This window comes from Chiloscyllium plagiosum, unplaced genomic scaffold (genome assembly GCF_037043375.1).
Source record: "Chiloscyllium plagiosum isolate Xiang-an unplaced genomic scaffold, Cpla_swu_hap1 HiC_scaffold_20, whole genome shotgun sequence".
Classification (NCBI taxonomy): Eukaryota; Metazoa; Chordata; class Chondrichthyes; order Orectolobiformes; family Hemiscylliidae; genus Chiloscyllium; species Chiloscyllium plagiosum.
The window spans coordinates 11,987,832-12,012,411 of NW_028270158.1; the positions used below are offsets into that span (position 1 = coordinate 11,987,832).

Consider the following 24,580-nt stretch of genomic DNA (forward strand, 5'->3'; position numbering starts at 1 on the left):
AGAAAGAGATAACTGATGGTGAGTTAACCCAAAGATCACCACCCATCAGGTGAGGGGAGAGTTTGAGAAGGCGATTCCTTCATGATGCATTTGGGTTTGTATCTCCCTCACTGTTCGCCACTCCTCCATGTTTGGTCTCATCAATAACTTTTGAAATTCTCTCTATCTTCCAAAATTGAGGAAGCAATGATCTTCATACTGACGACGCAGGATTATGATGTATCTGCTATCCTCCTGTCTGTAAAATAACCATTTATCACTGTTTTCTATCTTTAAAACAGTTTTTCAGCCAGTTGGTCACTGACCATCTGATTCCATGTGAGCTCTGATGAAGAGTCGAACCATTAGCTTGCTGTCTCTCTCCAGAGTTGCTGCCTGACCCGCCGAGATTTCCAGCATTTTTTTTCAGTACAGATTCCAGCATCTACAGTAATTTGTTCCTCCATGTGGGATTTGGTTAGCTCAGTTGGCTGGTTTGTGCTGTAGAGTGGAACAAGCAGCATGGGGTCAATCCTTGCACAGGCTGACATTACAGTGAAATTCTCACCCTGCGTTTGCTTGAGGTGTGGTGACCCCAGGTTAAACTCAGCCCCAGACACCTGTCTCCAATGAAAGAATAGGATGATGCCAACTTTATCTTTACCTACGATTCCGCTGGTTTCAATTTTGTTAATTGACATTAGCAGTATTATTTTGTCATTTTTAAAAAATCCATAAAGACAACAATCAGAAATTAGGGAGAAGGGAATGGGCAAAGACTGATCCTTGCAGGACACCAATGTTTCAAAGTTATAGTGATTGGAACCAAGTGGATCTTATTGACAATGAGATCCTTGATTGGGGTTGCTAACCTGGGACAGTCAGGGAGCCTTGGCTGCCAGATATAAACAGGGGATTCAGAGAGTCTCCTGACTTCAGGGACTGACTCTGAGCTGGTTGACCACAGTCAGTGTACTGTGCACATGTAAATAAAGGGTGACTTATTGTCACCCCAGCCTCTTTGCAGTTATATAAAAAAAAACAACATTACAAGTGATGCTGTGGTTACAAATCGATTGATAAGGGTGGAACAAGATCAGAATGGTCCTACTCAACTGAAGAGGCATTGAACTCTCATGTTCAAAGGCTGCAGACAGTCAAGAGGATGTTTACCTTCATCATGGCCATGTGGACTGTCATTTCAGACTTTGAGCAGTTTTGTTACTGTGGTAAACTGATTGGAGGGATTCAAACTTGGAATTCTATGGAGAACAGGGACAAATTCAGGAGGAGCCATCACATTAAAGGATTGTGGTTGGAAATAGACCCATGAGGCTGACATGCAGGTGTTGGATAGGGATGGACAAAGTTAAGAATCACACAACACCAGGTTTTAGTCAAACAGGTTTATTTAAAAGTACGAGCTTTTGGAGCACTGCTCCTTCACCAGATTGGGTCTGTATTTTGAAAGAGGCAGTGGAGTCAATGGTTCATTTTTCAAAAGGAAGGGTGACTATTGAGAGATTTAATACAAGGCCTGAACAGAGAGGGTGTGACGATACCGTGGCTTTAGAAGGTGTACTTTGTCCTGAGTTTTTCTCTTTGAAGAGAGACTTTAAGGCAGAGCTGATGATCAGACTACTTGACACTCTTGAGTAAATAGTTTGCAAGACCTTGGGGATTATTGTTTTTAAATTGGAACAATAGAAGCAGCCTGAATGGGTGTCTTGAAGCATTCACATCACCAGCATTTTTACTTTCAGATTTTAGCAGATGCTGTTGGAGTCTTAAAGAAGTGGAAACTATGTTTTCCTTCTCTCAGTTACAGCTAAAAGCTGGGGGCTGTCTTCTTGCTACTGGAGGTTTTTTTAGATTTTTATTGTCACGTATACTCTAGTATAGAACTACAGGAGTACAGTGAAAAGTGCATAATGTGGCAACACAAGGCGTCATCTTAGGCACAAATACCAAGGTACAGAATCTTAAGAACAAGGAAGAAAGAAAGAACAAAGTTAGACAGACTGCACCTGAGTTGGAAAGGGCTAGTATATTAGCAAGTTTTGAAAGGATTTGTAGCTCAGGTTGAGGTTCTGGATGTAGGTTTGCTTGCTGAGCTGGAAGGTTTATTTCCAGACATTTCATCACCCTACTAGGTAACATCATTAGTGGGCCTCCGGGTGAAACATTGCTGATAATTCCTGCTTTCTATTTATATGTTTGGGTTTCTTTGGGTTGGTGGTGTCATCTCCTGTGGTGATGTCATTTTCTGTGATGATGTCACTTCCGGTTCTTTTTCTCAGCGGGTGCTAGATGGGGGTCTAACTCGATGTGTTTTTTGATGGAATGGAATGCCATGCTTTTAGGAATTCTCGTGCGTGGCTCTGCTTGGCTTGTCCTAGGATGGATGTGTTGCCCCAGTCGAAGTGGTGTCCTTCCTTATCTGTATGTAAGGATACTAGTGAGAGAGGATCATGTCGTTTTGTGGCTAGTTGATGTTCATGTATCCTGGTGGCTAGTTTTCTGCCTGTTTGTCCAATGTAGTGTTTGTTACAGTTCTTGCACAGTATTTTGTAAATGACATTAGTTTTGCTTGTTGTCTGTATCGGGTCTTTCAAGTTCAATAGCTGCTGTTTTAGTGTGTTGGTGGGTTTACGGACTATTGAACTTGAAAGTATCATCAACAGTGCTTCACCTGGAGGCCCACTGAAGATGTTATCTAGTAGGGTGACGAAACGTCTGGAAATGAACCTTCCACCTCAGCGATCAAACCTACATCTAGGGCTAGTATATTGGTGGGGAGGTTGTTAAACTAGAAAGGTGGGGCGGGGGATGGTGGGAGTGGGACTCAGGGAGATAGTGAGGAAAGAGATCAGTCCAAAATTGTACAGTTGAGAAAAGGAGCAAGTCAAACAGTCAGGGTAGGCAGGAACAAAGCAGAGACTGAGATAGGACTGATAAATTAAACTACATTTATTTCAATGCAAGAGGCCTAACAGGTAAGGCAGATGAACCAAGGGAATGGTCAGGAACATGGGACTGGGATATCATAGCAAGTACAGAGGCATGGCTCAGGGATTCACAAGACTGGCAGCTTAGTGTTCCATGATACTAATGCTTTAGGAAGGATAGAAGGGGGTGGGGAGGTGGTGGTGCAAGAGAGGAGAGAATGTGGCACTTTTGATTCAGGATAATATTACGGCTGTATTTCGGGAAGATGTTCCTGGGAATACATTCGGGTAAGTTATTTGAGTGGAACTGAGGAATAAGAAAGAGATGATCACCTTATTAGGATTGTACTATAGACTCCCCCACTGGTCAGTGGGAAATTGAGAAACTAATTTGTAAGAAGATCTTAGTCATCTGTAAGAATAACAGGGTGGTTATAACACTGCCATAGTATTAAGGGCTTCAATGGAGAGGAATTTGTTAAGAGTGTACAAGAAAATTTTTGATTCACTGTGTAGATTACTTATCAGAGATGGTGCAAAACTTGACCTACTCTTGAGAAATACGGAAGGGCAGGTGACTGAAGTGTCAGTGGGGGAGCACTTTGGGGCCAGCGACCATAATTCTATTAGTTTTTAAATAGTGATGTAAAGGGATAGACCAGGCCTAACAGGAAAGCAAGAACTTATTAGGAAAGAATTTTCAAAAGCTGACTGGGGGCAGTTGTTTGCAGGTAAAGGAACAGCTGGAAAATGGGAAGCCTTCAAAAATGAGATAACAAGAGCCTAGAGACAGTGTAGTCCTGTTAGGGTGAAAGGCAAGGCTGGTAAATGCTGGATGACTAGAGAAATTGAGGGATTGGTTAAGTAAAAGAAGGAAGCTTATGTTATGTATAAATAACAGAGATTGAGTGAATCCTTAGAGTATAAAGGCAGTAGGAATATACTTAAGAAGGAATTCAGGAGGGCAAAAACACGACATGAGATGGCTTTGGCAAATAGGGTTCAGGAGAATTCAAAGGGATTTTATAAATAAGGCTGAGGGGTGACCTTATAGAGGTTTACAACATCATGAGGGGTATGGATTGGATGAAAAGACCTCAGGTCTTTTTCCTGAGGTGGAGGAGTCCAGAACTAGAGGGCATAGGCTTAAGGTGAGAGGAGAAAGATTTAAAAAGGACCGAAGGGGCAACTTTTTCACACAGAGGGTGGCGCATGTATGGAATGAGCTGACAGAGGAAGTGGTGGAGGCTGGTATAATTGCAACATTTAAAAGGCATCTGGATGGGTACTATGAATAGGAAGGGTTTAGAGGGATTTGGGCTAAGTGCTGTCAAATGGGAATAAATATATTTAGAACTGAAGGGTCTGTTTCCATACTGTACATCTCTATGTCTGTAAATATTCAGGGGAGATGGTGATGTAACAGTAATGCCATTGGAACAGTGAGCTAGAGAACCAAAGTGATGTTTTACTGCCATGAGTTCGAATCCCACAGCTGGAGGAATTTCAATTCAATTAATTAATCTGAAATGTAAAACATGTCCCACTATGGGAATTATCATGGGAAAATCTCATCCAGTTCACCATTATCTTTAAGGTTAAATATTGCAGTAATTATAGTACAATGTAAAACATAGGAAATAAGGTTAAAAGTTACACATTGTCGACCTGTTTGTTTTTGAATAAAAAATAAGCCATAAGTATTAAGTAAGCCATAAGAGGCAACCTCAATTATTTGAAGACACTGGCGGGGAGTATTCTGTTCAGATAATTAAATGTTCAGATAATTGAATGCTCAAATACAGTTTACCCAAGTATTGGGACCTTGAGATCTTGTTTGGATAATCCAAAATTCAGATAATCAACGTTCAGATAATTGAGGTTGTATTAAGTTAGGCTGGAGCAGTGTTTTGTAGAGGAATAAGATGGTACTATTTTCTGAGTCTGTAGATTGGAAGATGCAAAAATGGCCCTTAGTAAAGTGATATGCTCTTCTTGTCGGATGTGGGAGCTTAGGGAGAGTTTACGTGTTACTGAGGATTATATCTGCAATAAATGCCATTGGTTGCGAATCATATCAGATTGAATGGATCAGTTGGAACGACAGTTAAAAGCAATGAGGAATTTATAGGAGCAAGAGGGTGCGATGGATGACAGTTATAGGAAGGGAGAAAAGTCGCAGATAAAGTCACAGGGAAATAGTGAGGAAAGAGGTCAATCTGAGACTGGTACAGTTGTGAAAAGGAGCGAGTCGAACAGTCAAGGTAGGCAGGGACAAAGCATAGAACAAGGTAGCACTAATAAATTAAACTGCATTTATTTCAATGTAAGAGGCCTAACAGGGAAGGCAGATGAACTCAGGACATGGTTGGGAACATGGGACTGGGATATCATAGCAATCAGAGAAATATGGCTCAGGAATGGACAGGACTGGCAGCTTAATGTTCCAGGATACAAATGCTACAGGAAGGATAGAAAGGGAGGCAAGGTGGGGGCGGAAGGGGAGCGGGGACGATGGCATTTTTGATAAGAGATAGTATTACAGCTGTACTGAGGGAGGATATTCCTGAAAATACATCCAGGGAAGTTATTTGGATGGAACTGAGAAATAGGAAAGGGATCAGTGCTGGGCCCTCTACCTTTTGTCATTTATGTAAATAATTTGGATGTGAGCATAAGAGGTACAGTTAGTAAGTTTGCAGATGACACCAAAATTGGAGGTGTAGTGGACAGCGAAGAGGGTTACCTCAGATTACAACAGGATCTGGACCAGATGGGCCAATAGGCTGAGAAGTAGCAGATGGAGCTTAATTCAGATAAATGCGAGGTGCTTCATTTTGGGAAAGCAAATCATAGCAGGACTTATACACTTAATGGTAGGGTCCTAGGGATTGTTGCTGAACAAAGAGATCTTGGAGTGCAGGTTCATAGCTCCTTGAAAGTAGAGTCGCAGGTAGATAGGATAGTGAAGAAGGCGTTTGGTATGCTTTCCTTTATTGATCAGGGTATTGAGTACGGGAGTTGGGAGGTCATGTTGCGGTTGTACAAGACATGGGTTAGGCCACTGTTGGAATATTGTGTGCAATTCTGGTCTCCTTCCTATCGGAAAGATGTTGTGAAACTTGAAGGTGTTCAGAAAAGATTTACAAAGATGTTGCCAGGGTTGGAGGATTTGAGCTACAGGGAGAGGCTGAACAGGCTGGGGCTGTTTTCCCTGGAGTGTCGGAGGCTGAGAGGTGACCTTATAGAAGTTTACAAAATTATGAGGGGCATGGATAGGATAAATAGACAAAGTCTTTTCCCTGGGGTCGGAGAGTCCAGAACTAGAGGGCATAGGTTTAGGGTGAGAGGGGAAAGATATAAAAGAGATCTAAGGGGCAACGTTTTCACGCAGAGGGTGATACGTGTATGGAATGAGCTGCAGAGGAAGTGGAGGAGGTTGGTACAATTGCAACATTTAAGAGGCATTTGGATGGGTATATGAATAGGAAGGGTTTGGAGGGATATGGGCCAGGTGCTGGCAGGTGGGACTAGATTGGGTTGGGATATCTGCTCGACATGGACAAGATGGAGCGAAGGGTTTGTTTCCATGCTGTACATCTCTATGATTCTATGACTTGATTGGAATTGTATTATAGAAATTGAGAAACAAATTTGTAAGGAGATTTCAGTTATCTGTGAGAATAATAGGGTGGTTATGGTAGGGGATTTTTAACTTTCCAAACATAGACTGGGACTGCCATAGTGTTAAGGGTTTAGATGGAGAGGAATTTGTTAAGTGTGTACAAGAAAATTTTCTGATTCAGTATGTGGAAGTACCTACTAGAGAAGGTGCAAAATTTGACGTATTGTTGGGAAATAAGCCAGGGCAGGTGACTGAGGTGTCAGTGGAGGAGCACTTTGGGATCAGTGACCATAATTTTATTAGTTTTAAAATAGTGATTGAAAGGGATAGACCAGATCTAAAAGTTGAAGTTTTAAATTTGGAGAAAGGCTAATATTGATGGTATTAGGCAAGAACTTGCAAAAGCTGATTGGTGGCAGATGTTCGCAGGTAAAGGGACAGCTGGAAAATGGGAAGCCTTCAGAAATGAGGTAACAAGAGTCCAGAGAAAATATATTCCTGTTAAGGTGAAAGGAAAGGCTGGTAGGGAAATGGATGACTAGAAAAATTGAGGGTTTGGTGAAGAAAAAGAAGGAAGCATATGTCAAGTATAGACAGGAGAGATTAAGTGAATCCTTAGAAGAGTATAAAGGCAGTAAGAGTGTACTTAAGAGAGAAATCAGGAGGGCAAAAAGCAGACATGAGATGGCTTTGACAAAAAAGACATTAAGGACATAAGGGTAACTAGGGAGAGAATAGGGCCCCTCAAAGATCAGCATGGCTGCCTTTGTCTGGAGCCACAGGAGATGGGGGAGTTACTAAATGAGTACTAAACAGTGTTTACTGTGGAGAAAGACATGGAAGATATAGAATGTAGGGACATTGATGGTGACATCTTGAAAAATGTCCATATTACAGAGGAGGAAGTTTTGGATGTCTTGAAACATATAAAAGTGGATAAATCCCTAGGACCAGATCAGGTGTACCCTAGAACTCTGTGGGAAGCTAGGGAATTGATTGCTGGGCCCCTTGCTGAGCTATTTGTATCATCGATAGTCACAGGTGAGGTGGCAGAAGACTGGAGATTGGCTAACGTGATGACAATGTTTAAGAAAGGTGATAAGGACAAACCAGGGAACTATAGACCGGTAAGCCTGACATCAGTGGTGGGCAAGTTGTTGGAGGGAATCCTGAGAGGCAGGATGTACATGTATTTGGAAAGGCAAGGACTGACATCTTCCAAGAATGCCTACATTGAAGAAGTTCTTCTCCTCTCTCTACAAAGATCTCAGTGAGTCTCTCTCTTACTGCAACACCCAGGTCATCTCTCTGCCTTGATGTTCTTCAGCCACACCCTGAAACAGTCTCGATACCACAGACACATCTCATTCCTCAGGACCTGCCTATGGAACCAATTTATCCAATCTCCCAGCTCAGCACTGCCCTCATGACCAGTCCCACTTCTCCATCTTCCTTCCCACCTATCTGCTCCATCCTCCCCTCCAACCTATCACCTTTACCCCCACCTGCATTCACCTTTTGCACTCCCAGCTACCTTCTCCCCAGCCCCACCCCCCTCCCATTTATCTCTCCACCTCCGAGGCTCCCAACCTCATTCCTGATGAATGGCTTTTGCCCAAAACGTCGATTTACCTGCTCCTCAGATGCTACCAGATTTGCTGTGCTTTTCCAGCACCACACTCTCGACTCTGATTAGGGATAGTCAGCATGGCTTTGTGCATGGGAAGTCATGTCTCACGAACTTGATTGAGTTTTTTGAAGAAGTAACAAAGAGGATTGATGAGGGCAGAGCGGTAGATGTGATCTATATGGACTTCAGTAAGGCGTTCAACAAGGTTCCCCTTGGGAGACTGGTTAGCAAGGTTAGATCTCACAGAATACAGGAGAACTAGCCGTTTGGATACAGAACTAGCTCAAAGATAGAAGACAGAGGGTGTTTGGTGAAGGGTTGTTTTTCACTGATCCACTGATTATTGCCATTTATATAAATGATTTGGGTGTGAGCATAAGAGGTATAGTTAGTAAGTTTGCAGCTGGCACCAAAATTAAAGGTGTAGTGGACAGCGAAGAAGGTTACCTCAGATTACAATGGAATCTTGATCAGATGGGCTGAGGAGTGGCAGATGGAGTTTAATTTAGATAAATGCGAGGTGCTGCATTTTGGGAAAGCAAATCTTAGCAGGACTTATACACTTAATGGTAAGGTCCTACTGAGTGTTGCTGAACATAGAGACCTTGGAGTACACGTTCATAGCTCCTTGAAAATAGTGTTGCAGGCAGATAGAATAGTGAAGAATGTGGTTGGTATGCTTTCCTTTATTGGTCAGGAGCTGAGAGGTCATGGTGTGGCTGTACAGGACATCGGTTATGCCACTTTTGGAATATTGCGTTCAATTCTGGTCTCCTTCCTATCAGAAGGATGTTGTGAAAGGTTTATAATAGGTTTATAAAGGTTTATAAAATCATGAGGGGCATATATAGGATAAATAGCCAAGGTCTTTTCCCTGGGGTGGGTGAGTCCAGAACTAGATGGCATAGGTTTAAAGTGAGAGGGGAAAGATATAAAAGAGACCTAAGGGACAACGTCTTTGTACAGAGTGTGGTACCTGTCTGGAATGAGCTGCCAGAGGAAGTAATAGAGGCTAGTACAATTGTAACTTTTAAAAGACACCTGGATGGGTATATGAATAGAAAGGGTTTGGAGGTATATGGGCCAGGTGTGGGGAAGTGGGATTAGATTGGGTTGGGATATTTGGTCAGCATGGACAAGTTGGATCAAAGGGTCTGCTTCCATGCTGTACACCTCTATGACTCTATGAGTTGCACGTGTCTGTGTCTGAATTTGCCTTTTGCCAAGGATGTGTTAATGGGATGTTACTATATTGGAACAGTTAATTAGTAATAGTTACTGTGTCTATTGTCCTATTAAGTTTTCCAATACAATTAAGTTATTCCAATTACTTCTTTCTTTTACTGTATTTTAACTATAGTGGATGACTAAAGTGTGCTTTTCTTTAAACCCAGTAGTTTGACTATTCGAATTACATCTGCACCGCAACACCTTACATTTACTTTTCAAATAAGAAAGAGTTAAGGTCTCGATTATCTTCTGAATATTTTGAGGGAATTTGATCTGATCGATAGCATGGTTCATCAATAATATTGGCTCAGACAGGGACAGGGGGTTTTGAGTGTTTAGGTGTGGGACTAAGGCCACTGGAGTAGGACAGGATGAAGTGAGAGAGGGCATGATGGGTGATAGGAGAGAAGTTTGCGAAACATGTGAGTTCAAGACTGATGCAGGGTATAGATTTAGAGGAGTGTTGGTTTGTGGGCAGCTGATCAGATATCATCCTCAACTGTATTAATCCTCTCAATAAGCACAGGGTGGCTCAGTGGTGAGCACTATTGCCTCACAGCACCAGGGACCCGTGGCTGATTCCAGCCTCGGACGACTATCTATGTGGAGTTTGCATATTCTCTCTGTGTCTGCATGGGTTTCCTCTGGGTGCCCCAATTTCCTCCCATAGTCCAATGATATGCAAGTTAGGTGAATTGGCCATGCTAAATTGCCCATAGTGTTCAGGAATGTGTAGGCTAGGTGCATTAGTCAGAGGAAATGTAGAGCAATAGTGCAGGGGAATGGGTCTGAGTGGGATACTCTTTGGAGAGTCAGTGCAGACTTGTTGGACCAAATGGCCTGTTTCCATACTGTAGGGGTTGTATGAATTATTAGAATTAAGAAGCCCCAACAAACACTGGTGCCTCATTTATGGCACATGAATTTAGTCATGACAACCAGAGGATTTCAGACTTAATTGAAACTGTTATTTACATCCAGTTTTCTGAAGTTTCTAGTTAAGGCAGGTGTAAATTACACACTAAAGGTGAGAGTGAAATTGCATACAAAATGAATTTAATGGGCTGCAGGGGATTAATGACGTCTATCACAATCAGAGCACAGCAATTCTGCAGGCATGCAGGCAGTTGGAGAGTTGTAAAGGGCTCTGGAGAACATGAGTAACTTTTGTTAAGTTTGAAGGTAAGAGAATAAAAGCCAGGAACAAATGAAAGGAAAGGAAACAAAATGTATTCTAGAGCCTGCAGAGAATTGATACAGTTGCCTGACATCTCACCTCTGTTTAATTGTTGTTGAATCTAGGGGGTGGGTGTATGCCACTATTCCAATGCAACGTTGTGAAATGACTGCAAAGAACGTTTTTTTTAAAACTTTGTTCTTCCATGGGTTGTGGATGTCACTGGCAAGGCCAATTGTGTTGTCTATCTCTACTTGTCCTTCAACTGAATGGTCTGCTCGGCTTTCAAAGGACAATTAATAGGCAGCCACAACATTTGGAGTCATATGTGTGTCGGGCCAGTTAATAACTACAGATTTTTAAGTCATAAGGATAACACAAAAGAGTCTAACAGAGCAGATTAGACTGGTTTAGTGAGTAGACACAATTTTTCCAGATGGAATATAATGTGGGAAAGAGTGAAGTTATGCAATTTAGCACAAAGAATAGAGAGCTTGATATCATTTAGATAGGGAAATATTGCAAAGCACAGTGGGATTTGGCAGGTCTCATTTATGAATCACAATAAAACTAGCATAGAACTTCCGTAGATAATAGGCAAGACTTTTATATCATAGGGAATGGAGTATAAAAATAGCAAAGGGCAGAAGTGGGTATTGCAGATGCTGGAGATCAGAGTCAAGATTAGAGTGGTGCTGGAAAAGCACAGCAGGTCAGGCAGCATCTGAGGAACAGGAAACATTGAAGTTTCAGGCATCCTGATGAAGGGCTTTTGCCCGAAACATCGATTTTTCCTGCTGCTCAGATGCTGCCTGACCTGCTGTGTTTTTCCAGCACCACTCTAATCTTGACCCTAATCTCCAGCATCTGCAGTACCCACTTCTGCCTAGTTGATTTCCTGATGAAGGGCTTTTGCCCGAAACATCGATTTTCCTGCTCCTCGGATGCTGCCTGACCTGCTGTGCTTTTCCAGCATCACTCTAACCTTGACTATAAAAATAGTGAAGTCTTGTTAAAACTATAAGTGGCTCTAGCCAGTCCATGTCAGAATACTGTGAACAGTTTTGGTTGTCTTATCTCAGGAAAGGTGTACTGACATGGGAGACTGTCCAGAGGGGTTTGACCCTGGGCATGGAGGGATTTACTTATGACAGGCTGAGTAGATTGGGCCTGTACTCATTGGGAGGTTAGAAGAATGGGAGACCTTATTGAAACATATCAGGTTCTTAGAGGGCTGAGCATGGTGGATACATGTTGGAGATTCTGGCACCAGAGAGTAAGGGAACAGACAGAGATGAGGAGGAATTTCTTCTCTCAGAGAGTAATGAATCTGTGGAATTCTTCACTGCAGAGGGCTGCTGAGGCTGGGTCATTGAGCATATTCAAAGCTGAGACAGACAGATTTTTAATCAGGAAGGAAAGCAAAGATTATGTGGAAAAGGCTGGAAAATGGAGTTGAGGGTTATCAGATCAGTAGAGCCAACCTGATGGGCTGAATGGCCTACATCTATTCCCACCTTGTGTGTTCCTATATTATCTATATTAGTGAACCAGGTGTTTTTTCCTGACAATCATGGTCACCAGCGCAGAGATGAACTTTCAATTCCATTTTATCAATTGAATTTAAATTCCACTGGCTTCAATTATTGGAGTTGAATCTGTACCTGGATGCCCGTATTACTAGCCTTGTGATCATGGTCATTGTCTTTTCAGGCCACATGGATTTTATCCCTTGCCTTACATCCTACTTTCTCCTTTGTAGGAAATGCTCTGAATAAGACTGGACCATTCAGCCTTTGGGAAAGATTTCTCATTCGGTTAGATTATGACTGAATAAAAATTTGAAGAGGAAAACCCATGGAGTTTGAGGAAAAGAATCCTCCATCCTTTGTGTATGACATTATAATGAAAAAGTAGCACCATAAAGCTGCTTTTTAGCTGCATACATTAACCAGTATATCAGTGTCAGCAATAACATATGGGAAGTGTTTCCACTTCTGAGGTTGCCATAATTGATAAGTGAAAACACTAGTAAAAAAAAATCTGGTCAGTATATGTTTCTGTATCTTAATCAGATGTATCTCAAGTCTTTCCTGTTTTTTAAAAAAATGGTTACTTTGCATTTACATTTCCTATATGCACCATTAAAATATACCAAGGAACAAATACAGGCTTTATAATATACTTCCTCATGTTGTGTCTGCAGACCAGTTTACTTTCAAAATGCTTATCACCTTACTAACCCTCTGTCATATTTTCCAATTTCTTTCACAATATATAGTTTGTTTCTTCTCCTTCTGTTTCTTTATTTATTTTTGCTGTCTACTTATTTTCTAAGTCTCTTGCTCCTATGATCGCTCCGTGTTTCTAATGGTCAATATTCCCATGTTTTCCCCTCCCTGTGCCCCTCAGTCTCTCACTGTTACTGAAGTAGCTCTTATCCTGGTAAGGTTTGCTCTGGCCCTCTCACACTGTATCAGCCTTTTATCTTCGTGATATAATCTCCCCCACAAGTATCTTCCTTGAAAAATTATTCTGAGGTGATGACTGTAGCTGGCAATGCCAGTATATATTGCCCATCCTTAACTGCCCATGAACTAAATGGCTTGCCACACCACTGATGGGATTTTGCCTCCAATTGTGTGTTTCACATGATGCAACAATGCTTATGCTATTCCTCATAAGAAACTAGTGAATAAGAATCCAATAGAAACATATTCCCCCTTACTATTATTTACAAACATTACATTCGCAGGCTCATAGACGTCTGGATTAAAATTAGATTACAACATCTAAGTTTACAAAGAGATCTTGATCAATGGGTTGAAGAGTGGCAGATGGAGTTTAATTTGGATAAATGTGAGGTATTGCATTTTGGTAATACAAACAAGGGTAAGACTTATACAATTAAAAGTAGGGCCTTAGGTAGTGTCATGGAATAGACTGCCCTAGGGGTTCAGGTACATAATTTTTTGAAATTTACATCACATACAGATAATTGAGAAAGCATTTAGCACGTTTACAATCATTGCTCAGACCTTTGAGTACACGAGTTGGGACTTTATGTTGAGGTTGTACAAGGCGTTGGTGAGACCTGTTCTGCAGTACTGTGCCCAGTTCAGGTCATCCTGCTGTAGGAAAGTTATTGTTCAGCTGGAGAGGGTTCAAAAGAGATTTACCAGAATATGCTGAGAATGGAGAGTAATGTTATAAGGAGTGGCTGGATAGTCTGCGCCTTTTTTAATTGCAGCGTTGAAGGTTGAGAGGTGACCTTCTAGAGGTTTATAAAATCATGAGGGGTAAAGATAAGGTGAATGGTCACTTTTGGAATACTGCATTGAATGGAATTGAATTCAATAAAAAAAAATTGAAATTAAGAGTCTAACAATGAACATGAATCCAATTTTGATTGATGGAAAAACTCATCTAGTTTGCTCATGCCCTTTTGGGAAGGAACCTGGTTTGGCCCACATGTGACTCCAGACCTACAGCAATGTTGATTCTTTAACTGCCCTCTGGGCAAGTAGGGATGGGCAATAAATGCTGGCTAGATAATGCACCTCATCTTGTGAACGAATAAAAAAAAACGATGTAAGAAACGTTTAGATCAAATGGTGAGCAGCAAAGTCCTCTATCTGTGACATGGAGAGTCATAGAGATGTACAACACAGAAACAGACCCTTTGGTCCAACTCATCTATGCCAATACCCTCACACTGAGATAACCTATTTCTTAACTTTTCTGAACTAACTGCTTTCGCTAGGAGAAACCGTTTCATACGCCCAGCTGCAGCAAGGATGCCTGTGAACTGAAAATCGAAAACTTTCCAAACTGTGGGCTTTTCTCCAAAGCAAAAAAAAAACTTCTAAACTGAAAGCACATTACTGGTCCTCAATCTTTACTCCATCCACTCATAAAACTCTCCCAATGTAAACACATTTCCATTGTTACCCAAGGGGCTCCCGTTCTCATGATGTTTAACAAAACAAAATACATTTTCAAGTTACTCATTGAACCCCTTCATACATGCAGACCAAAAGAACATTCTACTAGTTCAAAATCAAAACCCTACAATAAATTATATTAAAAGTATACATATATTTTATGTAGAAATCACAAACATTACATTACAGAAAGGAGATTACACAGAATGCTCCAAGTCTCACCTCTCACCAAGGCTCTGTGCCACTGCAATAAGCATTCTCAGCTCCTGTGCTCAAACTCTCTTACAATATAAGCCAATATACCACTTATTTTCCTAGCTACTCCCTGGACATCTTCATTGTTTGCTTTCAAAAACCATTGTACAAGTTTACCTTATGTCACTTGTACATCAACATTTCCCAATCTATTATCATTTCAATGAAACCTGACAAATTTAATTTCTTCACACTTGTCCACATTATACAGCACCTGCCAAACATTTGTCCGATCTATTAAGTTGATAAAATCACCTTCAAGGCTGTTTGCATCCTTCTCATCACTCACAATCCCCCCTAGTTTTGTGTCTTCATCAAACTTGGAAATATTACATTTGATTCTCTCATCCAAATCTTTGCTATATTTGTGAATACCTGATCCCTGTTGTACCTCTCTTGTCTCTGCCTTCCAGACTGGAAAAGATAAATTTGTTCCTATTCTCATTTTCCTGTGCGTTAACCGAACCTCAATCCACCTTCAGTATGTTACCTCCAATCTCATGACCTTTAATTTTTGCACACTCATTTAATATGTGTGACTTTATAAAAAGCTTTTGAAAAATCCAAATGCACTACATCCCCTGATCATCCTTCATCTATTCTACTGAGTTACCTCCAAAATGCTCCAATGTATAACTGTTGAAATGTATGCAGTCATTCCTTATCTATTAACCTTGAGCTATTCACTGTCATTTTTTCCAACGAGTTTCCCAGCACAATTATCAAAAGTGATTTTTGATAACTGCACAATGTTCAGCACAATTTGCGATTCTTCAGATACTGATGTAGTCCCATGCCCAAATACAGCAAGACCTGGACAATATCCAGGTCTGGACTAATGAGTAGTGAGTTAGAGTCATGCTATAGAAGTGTCAGGCAACGACCACCCCCAACAAGCAAGAATCTAACCATTCAATGGTATGACAATCTCCCTATTATCAATATCCTGTGGGCTACCATTGATCAGAAACTGAGCAGGACCAGTCATAGAATCCCAAAAAACTGTAGATGCTGGAAATCTGAAATTAAAATAGAAGAAGCTCAGTTCTGAAGAAGGTCACTGTAACTGCAACATTAATTCTGATTTCTCTTCACAGATGCTGCCAGATCTGCTGAAATTTTCCAACAATTTCTGCTTTCATTTCAGCCAAAGAGTACAATAGGTTACAGGAACAAATCAGAGAACTTGGGAGCTTTTCTGCCATCTACAAGTCAGGAGTCTGATGAGACATTCTTGTATTTGCCTGGATGAGTGCAGCCCAACAACACTCAAGAAGATTGACACAATCCTGGACAAAACAGCTGCTTTATTGTCATCAAATCCGCAAGAATCCACTCCCTCTGCCACCAATGCTCAGTAGCAGCAGTGTGTACCAACTACAAGATGCACCGCAGGAAATTCGCCAAGTTTTCTCAGATAGCACCATCCAACCCCATTTCCATTTGGGGGTCAAGGACAACAGATACATGAGAACAACAAACTTTAGCAAGTGCCACTCCAAGTCACTCACTATCTTGACTTAGAAATAAAATAGTTCCTTCAATGTAACTGAGTTGAAATCCTAGAATTTCCTTCCTGACAGTTTTGTGGAGGCATTTACACCAAATAGACTTCAGTGAATCAAGAAGGCAGTTTATCACCACCTTCTCAAGGTGGCTATGATTGCCTGTCTAGCCAGTGATGCCCATTTCCCTTGAACGAATGAAAAAAACTTTCCCCTTATACATTTGTTTACATTTGGGACCCTAGTATTGAATTGGACTATTCCACTTTTCATCCCAATGAAGATTTATACGGTCAATTCTTCCTAAAAGATCTCTCAGAATAAGATTAGTAATTCAATCCTTCACATTGGTCAAAACTAAATCTAGGGTAGCGTGTTCTCTAGTTGGTTCTGTGATGTACTGATTTAAAAAAACCTTGTACACGGTCCAGGAGTTCACCAGCCAGTATATTATTGCTAATAGGATTTGCCCAGTCTCTGTGTAGATTAAAGATATGCAGATTACTGTGGCACCCATGTAACTTGTATCTCTAACTTCCAGTTTAATGCCATTCTCTACATTACCACTACTGTTTGGAGCTCTATAGACAATGCCCACAAATGTTTTCCACCACTTGTTATTCCTTAGTTCCTGCTAGATTGTGCCCAAGTCTAGATTTTCTGCTCCTATATTCTTTCTCATTATTGCACTGGTTTAATCTTTCATTGTCAATGACACCTAAAGTCCTTTTGCTTTCATCCTATACTTCCTGAATGCTAAACTCCTTAGATGTTCAGTTCCCAGCCTTGGTCAGTCAGCAGCCATGTATCTCTAATTGCAAACATATTATATGAGTTTACAACTTTTTGTTCTCTTCATTCACCTACCTCATCGCAAGTGCTCTTTACATGCAAACATAATACCTTGAGGTTTGAGTTTCAACAAAGCATTATTACATTTGGCATACTTCTGAATGCTTCTACCAATCTCTTCTATTGTGCTGATCCTGCTGGTTATATGTATTAAAGATGATGGGGAAAAAAGAGAAGGGACATGGCATAATGAGACAAGGTGGCGCAGTTGTTAGCACTGCTGCCTCACAGCGCCAGAAGTCCTGGTTTGATTCCAACCTCGGGTGATTGTCTGTGTGGAGTTTGCACATTCTCCCCATGTCTGCGTGGGTTTCCTCTGGGTGCTCCAGTTTCCTGCCTCAGTCCAAAGGTGTGTGCTTGAGGGTGGATTGGCTAAATTGCCTATAGTATCCAGGGATGTATAGTCCATGTGGATTAGCCATGGAAAATGCAGGGTTACCGGGATAGAGGTGGGATGTTCTTCAGAGGGTCAATTGGACTGAATGGGCTGTAAGAATTCTACACTGTAAGAATTCTATGATTCTATTCTGTGATCAGGAGTAATAACAATCAGGGGTTTGTACTCTTGGCTCCACTGGCACAAAAATTGGGTATACTATTATGAATTTTTATTTTTGTCCAACAAACAAAATCAGTAAACAAAGGATTGCAATGAGATAAACAATGAATATGAACAGTCCAACCAATTCAAGGCAATTAATTAAATCCTTAATGTGCTTCATTTACATTTGCTAGAAGCCATATACACAAGGACTCGTCCTCTGCAAACAAGAGGAATATATTCAAGCATTACAACATTTTTGATTTACAAGGAATGAGAGGCTTGAATTATGAAAAAAGGTGGGACAGATTGGATTGAAATTTGCTGCAGATTGGAATATGAGGAGGCTTGATTGAAGTATATAGATCCTGACTGGTCGTGGCAGGTTGAATGTGGAAAGCATGTTTACTCTTTTGGGAGAATCTAGAAGTTGAGCTCACTGCTTAAAAATCAGATGCCATCATTTAAAAGGGAAGTTAGGCAAATTGTTTCTTCACAGAGGGTCATGGGTCTTACAAAGTCTTTGCAGAAAAGTGGTTAATACAGAGCACTTGAATATTTTCAAGGTTAAGTTAGATAGTCTTAAGGTCATAGATTCATACAGCACTGAAACAGACCCTTTGGTCCAACTCGTCTGCACCGACCAGACATCCCAATCTGACCTAGTCCCATTAGCCAGCATTTGGCCCATATCCCTCTAACCCCTGCCTATTCATATACCCATCCAGATGCCTTTTAAATGTTGTAATTGTACCAGCCTCCACCACTTCCTCTGGCAGCTCATTCCATACACGCACCACCCTCTGTGTGAAAAAGTTGCCTCTTAGGCCCCTTTTATATCTTTCCCCTCTCACCTTGAACTTATGCCCTCTAGTTTTGGACTCCCTCACCCTAGGAGAAAGATCTTGTCTATTTACCCTATCCATGCCCTTCATGATTTTATAAACTTCTATAAGGTCAACCCTCAGCTTTCGACACACTAGGGAACAAAGCCCCAGCCTATTCAGCCTCTCCAAATGATTTAGACCCAAGTGAAGTTGCAGGTAGACAGGGTGGTGATGAAAGTGTTTAGCATGCTTGCCTTCATCAATCAGGTCACTGAGAACATGAGTGGGACATTATGCTGCAGCTGTACAGCACACCAGTGAGGCCGCTCCTAGAATACTGCGCACAATTCTGGGCAATGTTCCCGAACGCATACAATTAAGAAAGAAGCCAAAGCAACTGTCGAATCCTAAAGGAATTGTTGCTTCATGTCTTGTTAAGCAATGTTTTGAATGGTTATCAAGGATAGACAGGAATGAGGATTCAAGGTTAAAGTCAGTTCAGTCATGATTTTGTTGAATGGCAAGTTAGTCTGAATGGCTTATTCCTGCTCCTTGTTTGTATGCTTAAATGTATCTGGAAGGATGGGAGGCATATACAAGTATCTCTTCTATAACGCAGTGGTTGGATTCTTGTGCAACACCACATTATAGAAGAATCATCCTTTAGAAACAGTGCTTAAAGTGTTGGCGATGTAATCATGTTACATCTGACACATGTCTTAAAAGTTCATGCTTTAGAAACAGCATGGTGTTTGTCAATGGTGTTATAGCAAATTCGCCTTAATGAAAAGCTCATTATAGCAGAATGACCTGTAGTTCCCCATAGCATTCTACATGGTGACACCTTGACCAATCAGAGCTGACTTGTTGAATGATCATCAGCCTTTCTTACTCTGCTGGTATAAATTGTTTTGATTGTTTGAAATTTGGAAATCTTGCATTTGTCTTGACCAGTGCAGATTTATAACACCATGAGAGGCAATGACAGAGTAAATAGACAAGGTGTTTTCCCTGGTATGAGTCATGGGTGAGAGGGGAAAGATTTAAAAGAGACCTAAAGGTGCAACCTTTTCATGCAAAGGGTGGTGTGTGTACGGAATGAAAGGAAGTGGTGAAGGGTGGTACAATTATAACATTTAAAAGGCATCTGGATGGGTATTTAATAGGAAGGGTTTGGAGGGATATGGACTGGGTGCTGGCAAATGGGACTAGATTACAAAGTTAAAAATCACACAACACCAGGTTATAGTCCAACAGATTTATTTGGAAGCACTAGCCTTCTGAGTGCTGCCTATTCATCAGGTGGTTGTGGCTATCGATACTAGATTAGTTTAGGATGAATGGTTGGTATAGACAAGTTGAACCGAAGGGTCTGCTTCCATGCTGTGAATCTCTGTGACTTTATGACTAGATGCTTCAACATCCTGACTTTCAGCCATATTGACGTGTGAGTGTGCACTTTAAAGAGGTGAGGAGTACTTGGCAAGAACCACCCATCTACCTAGAAATTAGCCCAAATATTTATTCAGGCAATCAAGGCTGACCACCAACTCTCAACATTATTACTACGTTACACCACTGCATGCATATTTTACACACATTTAAGTTTACTTTTATAATTGTTCTACTATTCTATATGACTGTTGCAATTTGCACTTAACCACTTCTGTGCACTGGCCTTTAGCCTCCCCGTGGGCATATAAACAAGTGGCTTTCAAAGCTAGACTCAATAGGGGCTCCTGTGCATCTAAGTGAATAGAGCAGTTTCACAGTCCAAGGGAGTCTGGGATGGGGTCAGCTTTCTGCTGAACTCTGAGTGGCTCTGTGAGAATAGCAGCCAGTGCCAACAGCTGATTGAGATGGAGAGGGAGAGAGAGGGAGGGCAGCCAGGTTGGCTGGAGGATGGAAACAAGTGATAACCGAAAAAGCACCTCAAGCTCTTCATTTGCGCTTTTCTCTCAGAGAGAAGGTCAAAATTCACTAGGAGCGGGAGGCTTGGGGGGGGGGGGGAGAATGAGAACCGGGGGCAGCTGCTTCAGCAGTGGCTGCAGATCTGACACACAAAATATACACGAGATATGAAAAGCTTCAGGCTGAAGGTGGGGGAGTGGATGCCTGGCAAATGGGCAGCGGATACCGTTCACTTCAACCCCTCTCTCACATCAATCATTTTCTCAGTGACTGCTAGAGGCGTCAACATGGAGGAGAGAGCTGGAGCCCCTGACTCGAGTAGGGAATTTGCTGCAAGCCGTCTCATCCCGGGCTTCGTGATTTTTATTTTCTACTCCCACTTTGGCTTTCTCCAGTCCTCCCCTCTGCCAACCTTTTGCGCTCCATGCAACTGGCTGCAGTTGCTAAGGTCGGGGATGTTGCAGCGTCCATAGCAACCGGCAGCTCCAGAGCACATCTGCACTGAGCACAGATGTAGCAGTATCGGATCAGCTCTCTCTCTCTCTCTCTCCCTCCCTCTCTCTCTCACACACACAGCGATATCAGACAGAAAGATGCAGCAGCGCTCCCGTTTACTTCTACGTGTGAGCTCATGGGGTTATAATAAGCCCGTTAACTCGGAAGTGGTTCGCTATGAGGCATGGACGCCCCTCTACATGTTTGTGATGTGATTAATGATTTTTGTTAATGTCCGTGTGTTAGAACATCTGCACTAGGTGCAGTCCACATCTGCAGACCAGACCTGGCGCCGTTTTAAACACTGGATCTGGACTAATTGCGAGAATGTCAGTATGGCTGGTGGTGGGGGGAGGAGGATTTCGAGAGTTTCATAATGAGCTGCTATTTTACTAGCCAGCTTTATGATGTTGCGTATGTCATAATGCATCGCAAGAAAGTTTTATGATAACCACATTATGTCATTACTATAATTGGATGAGGCTTGACCAGTTATTGCTTAGCGTTTCCTAGTTTGACGTTCTCTCTGTCTCTCTGTCTCTCTCTTTTAATTTCAAGCCTTGGTAGCCTCAGTTTGTCTTAGGACTGCAGAGATAGTGATTTGTCACAATTCCAAAACTAATAGGATAACCGTTTGTTTTCTAGGAACTGTGGTCACCATGTATGGCAGATGTTGTACAGCAGATCTGGAGACAAGGTGCAGTAGTGTCAACTTGCCATGGAGACCCAGCACCTACTACAAGGTGGCAGGTGTCAATACCACCCTTGGACCCTACACTAGAAATTTGTGTGGGAGGCAGTACCCGGTGATGACATCTTATCCACCAATAACCTCCTGCCCATCAGTGACCGGGGGTCCTATCATCAACTGCCCCGTGCCTTCTTACCCTGTCATGCATTCATGCCCTGCAATAACACCCCGGCCACCAGTAAACTGCCCTGTCGTTAATCCTTGCTCTGTGATAGATCCATGCCCTTCGATGGATCCGTGTGCCCCGGGTACCTCTAACCGTATTGCCCTGTTCAGCAGATACACCCAAGGTGAATGGGTGGAGTCCAACCACAACAATTACAAGCAATCCGAATGTTCCAGGCACAATGCTGAGAAGCTCAGGGAGGACACGACCAGACTCATCCAGGACAAGGCTCAGCTGACAAGGAAGATCCAGAATGACACCAGCAACAACATTGGAGAGAGGGTGCAAGACATCAGCTTCTGGAAATCTGAGCTTGATCATGAACTTGACCAAATTATCATGGAGACGCACGCTCTCAGTCAAGTGAAGAAAAAAGTGGAGAAAGCATTAGAAGAGACAGATGCGCACCTACAGGTCAGAGTGATAACCCTTATCAGCTGTAGATTGTTTCTTGATAGGTTTTGGTAATGACATCACAATCATTGGTCCTTCAGTATGAGATCAAATACATACCAATGGCACCTAACACTGACATTCACTTTTGTCAGAAAGCTAAACCAAAGTCTCTTGACTTTTAAAACTAAATAACTTTAATTTTATAGGGCAGCTTTCAGTCTGGATTTTTAAAAATATAGCTGTAGGTGATTTCAGGTGTTAACCAAAACAACTTTGGGTTTGGTTTTTGAGTTCATGATATAATTTAAGCCCTTTTGAATTATTACTCTCTTGATTTCCTGATTATTCATTACTTTGGTGTTAATGTGATTATTTTACATATTAAATTAATCTGAACAGGCAGAATGATTTTTGGTACATAGTTTGATGGAGAAGATTGTGTTTAACTTGTGTGGGCATACAAATTTATAAAATTATTTAAATTGGTAAATGTCACATTCTTCTAAAGGATCATTAACTATTAAAATTAAAAGTTTAGTGAACGGAAATAATACCATAGTGATATCCAATATCCAATGCACTTTATGGCTTTTGCATTTTCTCTTGTATGGGATACACAGGACTTTTCCTTCTTGATTACTTAACATGGAGTTTAATTAGTCGTTAAATGAATTTGCTCATACTGTGCAAAACATGTAACAAACTAAAATACCTGGGGCATGATGTCAAACATGTGGCAGAGTGCTTGAGGAAGAGTGTTTACAAAATCATCAGATTTGGAGAAGTTATGCCAAGGGATCAGAAGCATTAAAACAATGAAGGCATTCAACCAGAAATCAGCAAATATCGATGAAGCTGAAAAGTGGTCTGACCCAGGTGAATTGGAAACAAAGATTGGCAGGTAAAATAGAAACTGGGCAAGGGTAAGCTATCATGAATGAGATATTTCAGGTACAGATTAAATACGTTTCTGTTTGGACGGGAGAGGAAAGGAAAAGCCACCCAAGTTGGAGTTTGCGGAATGACTAAGGAAGCAGTTATAAATCAACCAGTAAAGATGGATAGTTGCCAGGTTCATAATACAGTTGCAAACACAAAAGAACAGGAGAACATTGAGAAAGGAAAGAAGAGAATCAAAATCTATTTATGAAAAAAAGATTTGCGTAAAACGTAAAATATGACATTAATGTCAGGTATAGACCGGATAGATCGAGTGAATCCTTAGAAGAGTATAAAGGCAGTAGGAGTATACTTAAGAGGGAAATCAGGAGGGCAAAACGGGGACATGAGATAGCTTTGGCAAATAGAATTAAGGACAATCCAAAGGGATTTTACAAATATATTAAGGACAAAAGGGTAACTAGGGAGAGAATAGGGCCCCTCAAAGATCAGCAAGGCGGTCTTTGTGTGGAGCCACAGAAAATGGGGGAAATACTAAATGAATATTTTGCATCAGTATTTACTGTGGAAAAGGATATGGAAGATATAGACTGTAGGGAAATAGATGGTGACATCTTGAAAAATGTCCAGATTACAGAGGAGGAAGTGCTAGATAAAGGTGGATAAATCCCCAAGACCTGATCAGGTGTACCCGAGAACTCTGTGGGAAGCTAGAGAAGTGATTGCTGGGCCTCTTGCTGAGATATTTGTATCATCGATAGTTATAGGTGAGGTGCCGGAAGACTGGAGGTTGGCAAACGTAGTGCCACTGTTTAAAGAAGGGTGGTAAAGACCGGAACTATAGACCGGTGAGCCTGACCTCGGTGGTGGGCAAGTTGTTGGAGGGAATCCTGAGGGACAGGATGTCCATGTATTTGGAAAGGCAAGGACTGATTTGGGATAGTCAACATGGATTTGTGCGTGGGAAATCATGTCTCACAAACGTGATTGAGTTTTTTGAAGAATTAACAATGAAGATTGATGAGGGCAGAGCAATAGATGTGATCTATATGGGCTTCAGTAAGGTGTTCGACAAGGTTCCCCATGGGAGACTGATTAGCAAGGTTAGATCTCATGGAATACAGGGAGAACTAGCAATTTGGAAACAAAACTGGATCAAAGGTAGAAGACAGAGGGTGGTGGTGGAGGGTTGTTTTTCAGACTGGAGGCCTGTGACCAGTGGAGTGCCACAAGGATCGGTGCTGGGCCCTCTACTTTTTGTCATTTACATAAATGATTTGGATGCAAGCATAAGAGGTACAGTTAGTAAGTTTGCAGATGTCACCAAATTTGGAGGTGTAGTGGACAGTGAAGAGGGTTACCTCAGATTACAACAGGATATGGACCAGATGGGCCAATGGGCTGAGAAGTGGCAGATGGAGTTTAATTCAGATAAATGCAAGGTGCTG

At 41.6% G+C, this 24,580-nt stretch overlaps 1 protein-coding gene across 6 annotated transcripts in view; it reads left to right on the forward strand.

Moving 5' to 3' along the window:
- Positions 1–20,696: 20,696 nt before the first annotated feature.
- LOC122560853 (tektin-3-like) overlaps positions 20,697–24,580 on the forward strand; it is a 79,282-nt gene continuing 75,398 nt past the window's right edge. The window contains exons 1-2 of one of the 6 annotated variants that reach the window (XM_043712020.2): positions 20,697–20,742; positions 21,565–22,250. In XM_043712020.2, the coding sequence (XP_043567955.2) occupies positions 20,712–20,742; positions 21,565–22,250 (717 nt within the window). In that variant the 5' untranslated portion in view covers positions 20,697–20,711. Of the gene's footprint in view, positions 20,743–20,892; positions 21,249–21,564; positions 22,251–24,580 lie in introns of those variants that run through there. The other 5 variants (XM_043712025.2, XM_043712023.2, XM_043712024.2 and 2 more) reach the window with 5 other exon arrangements.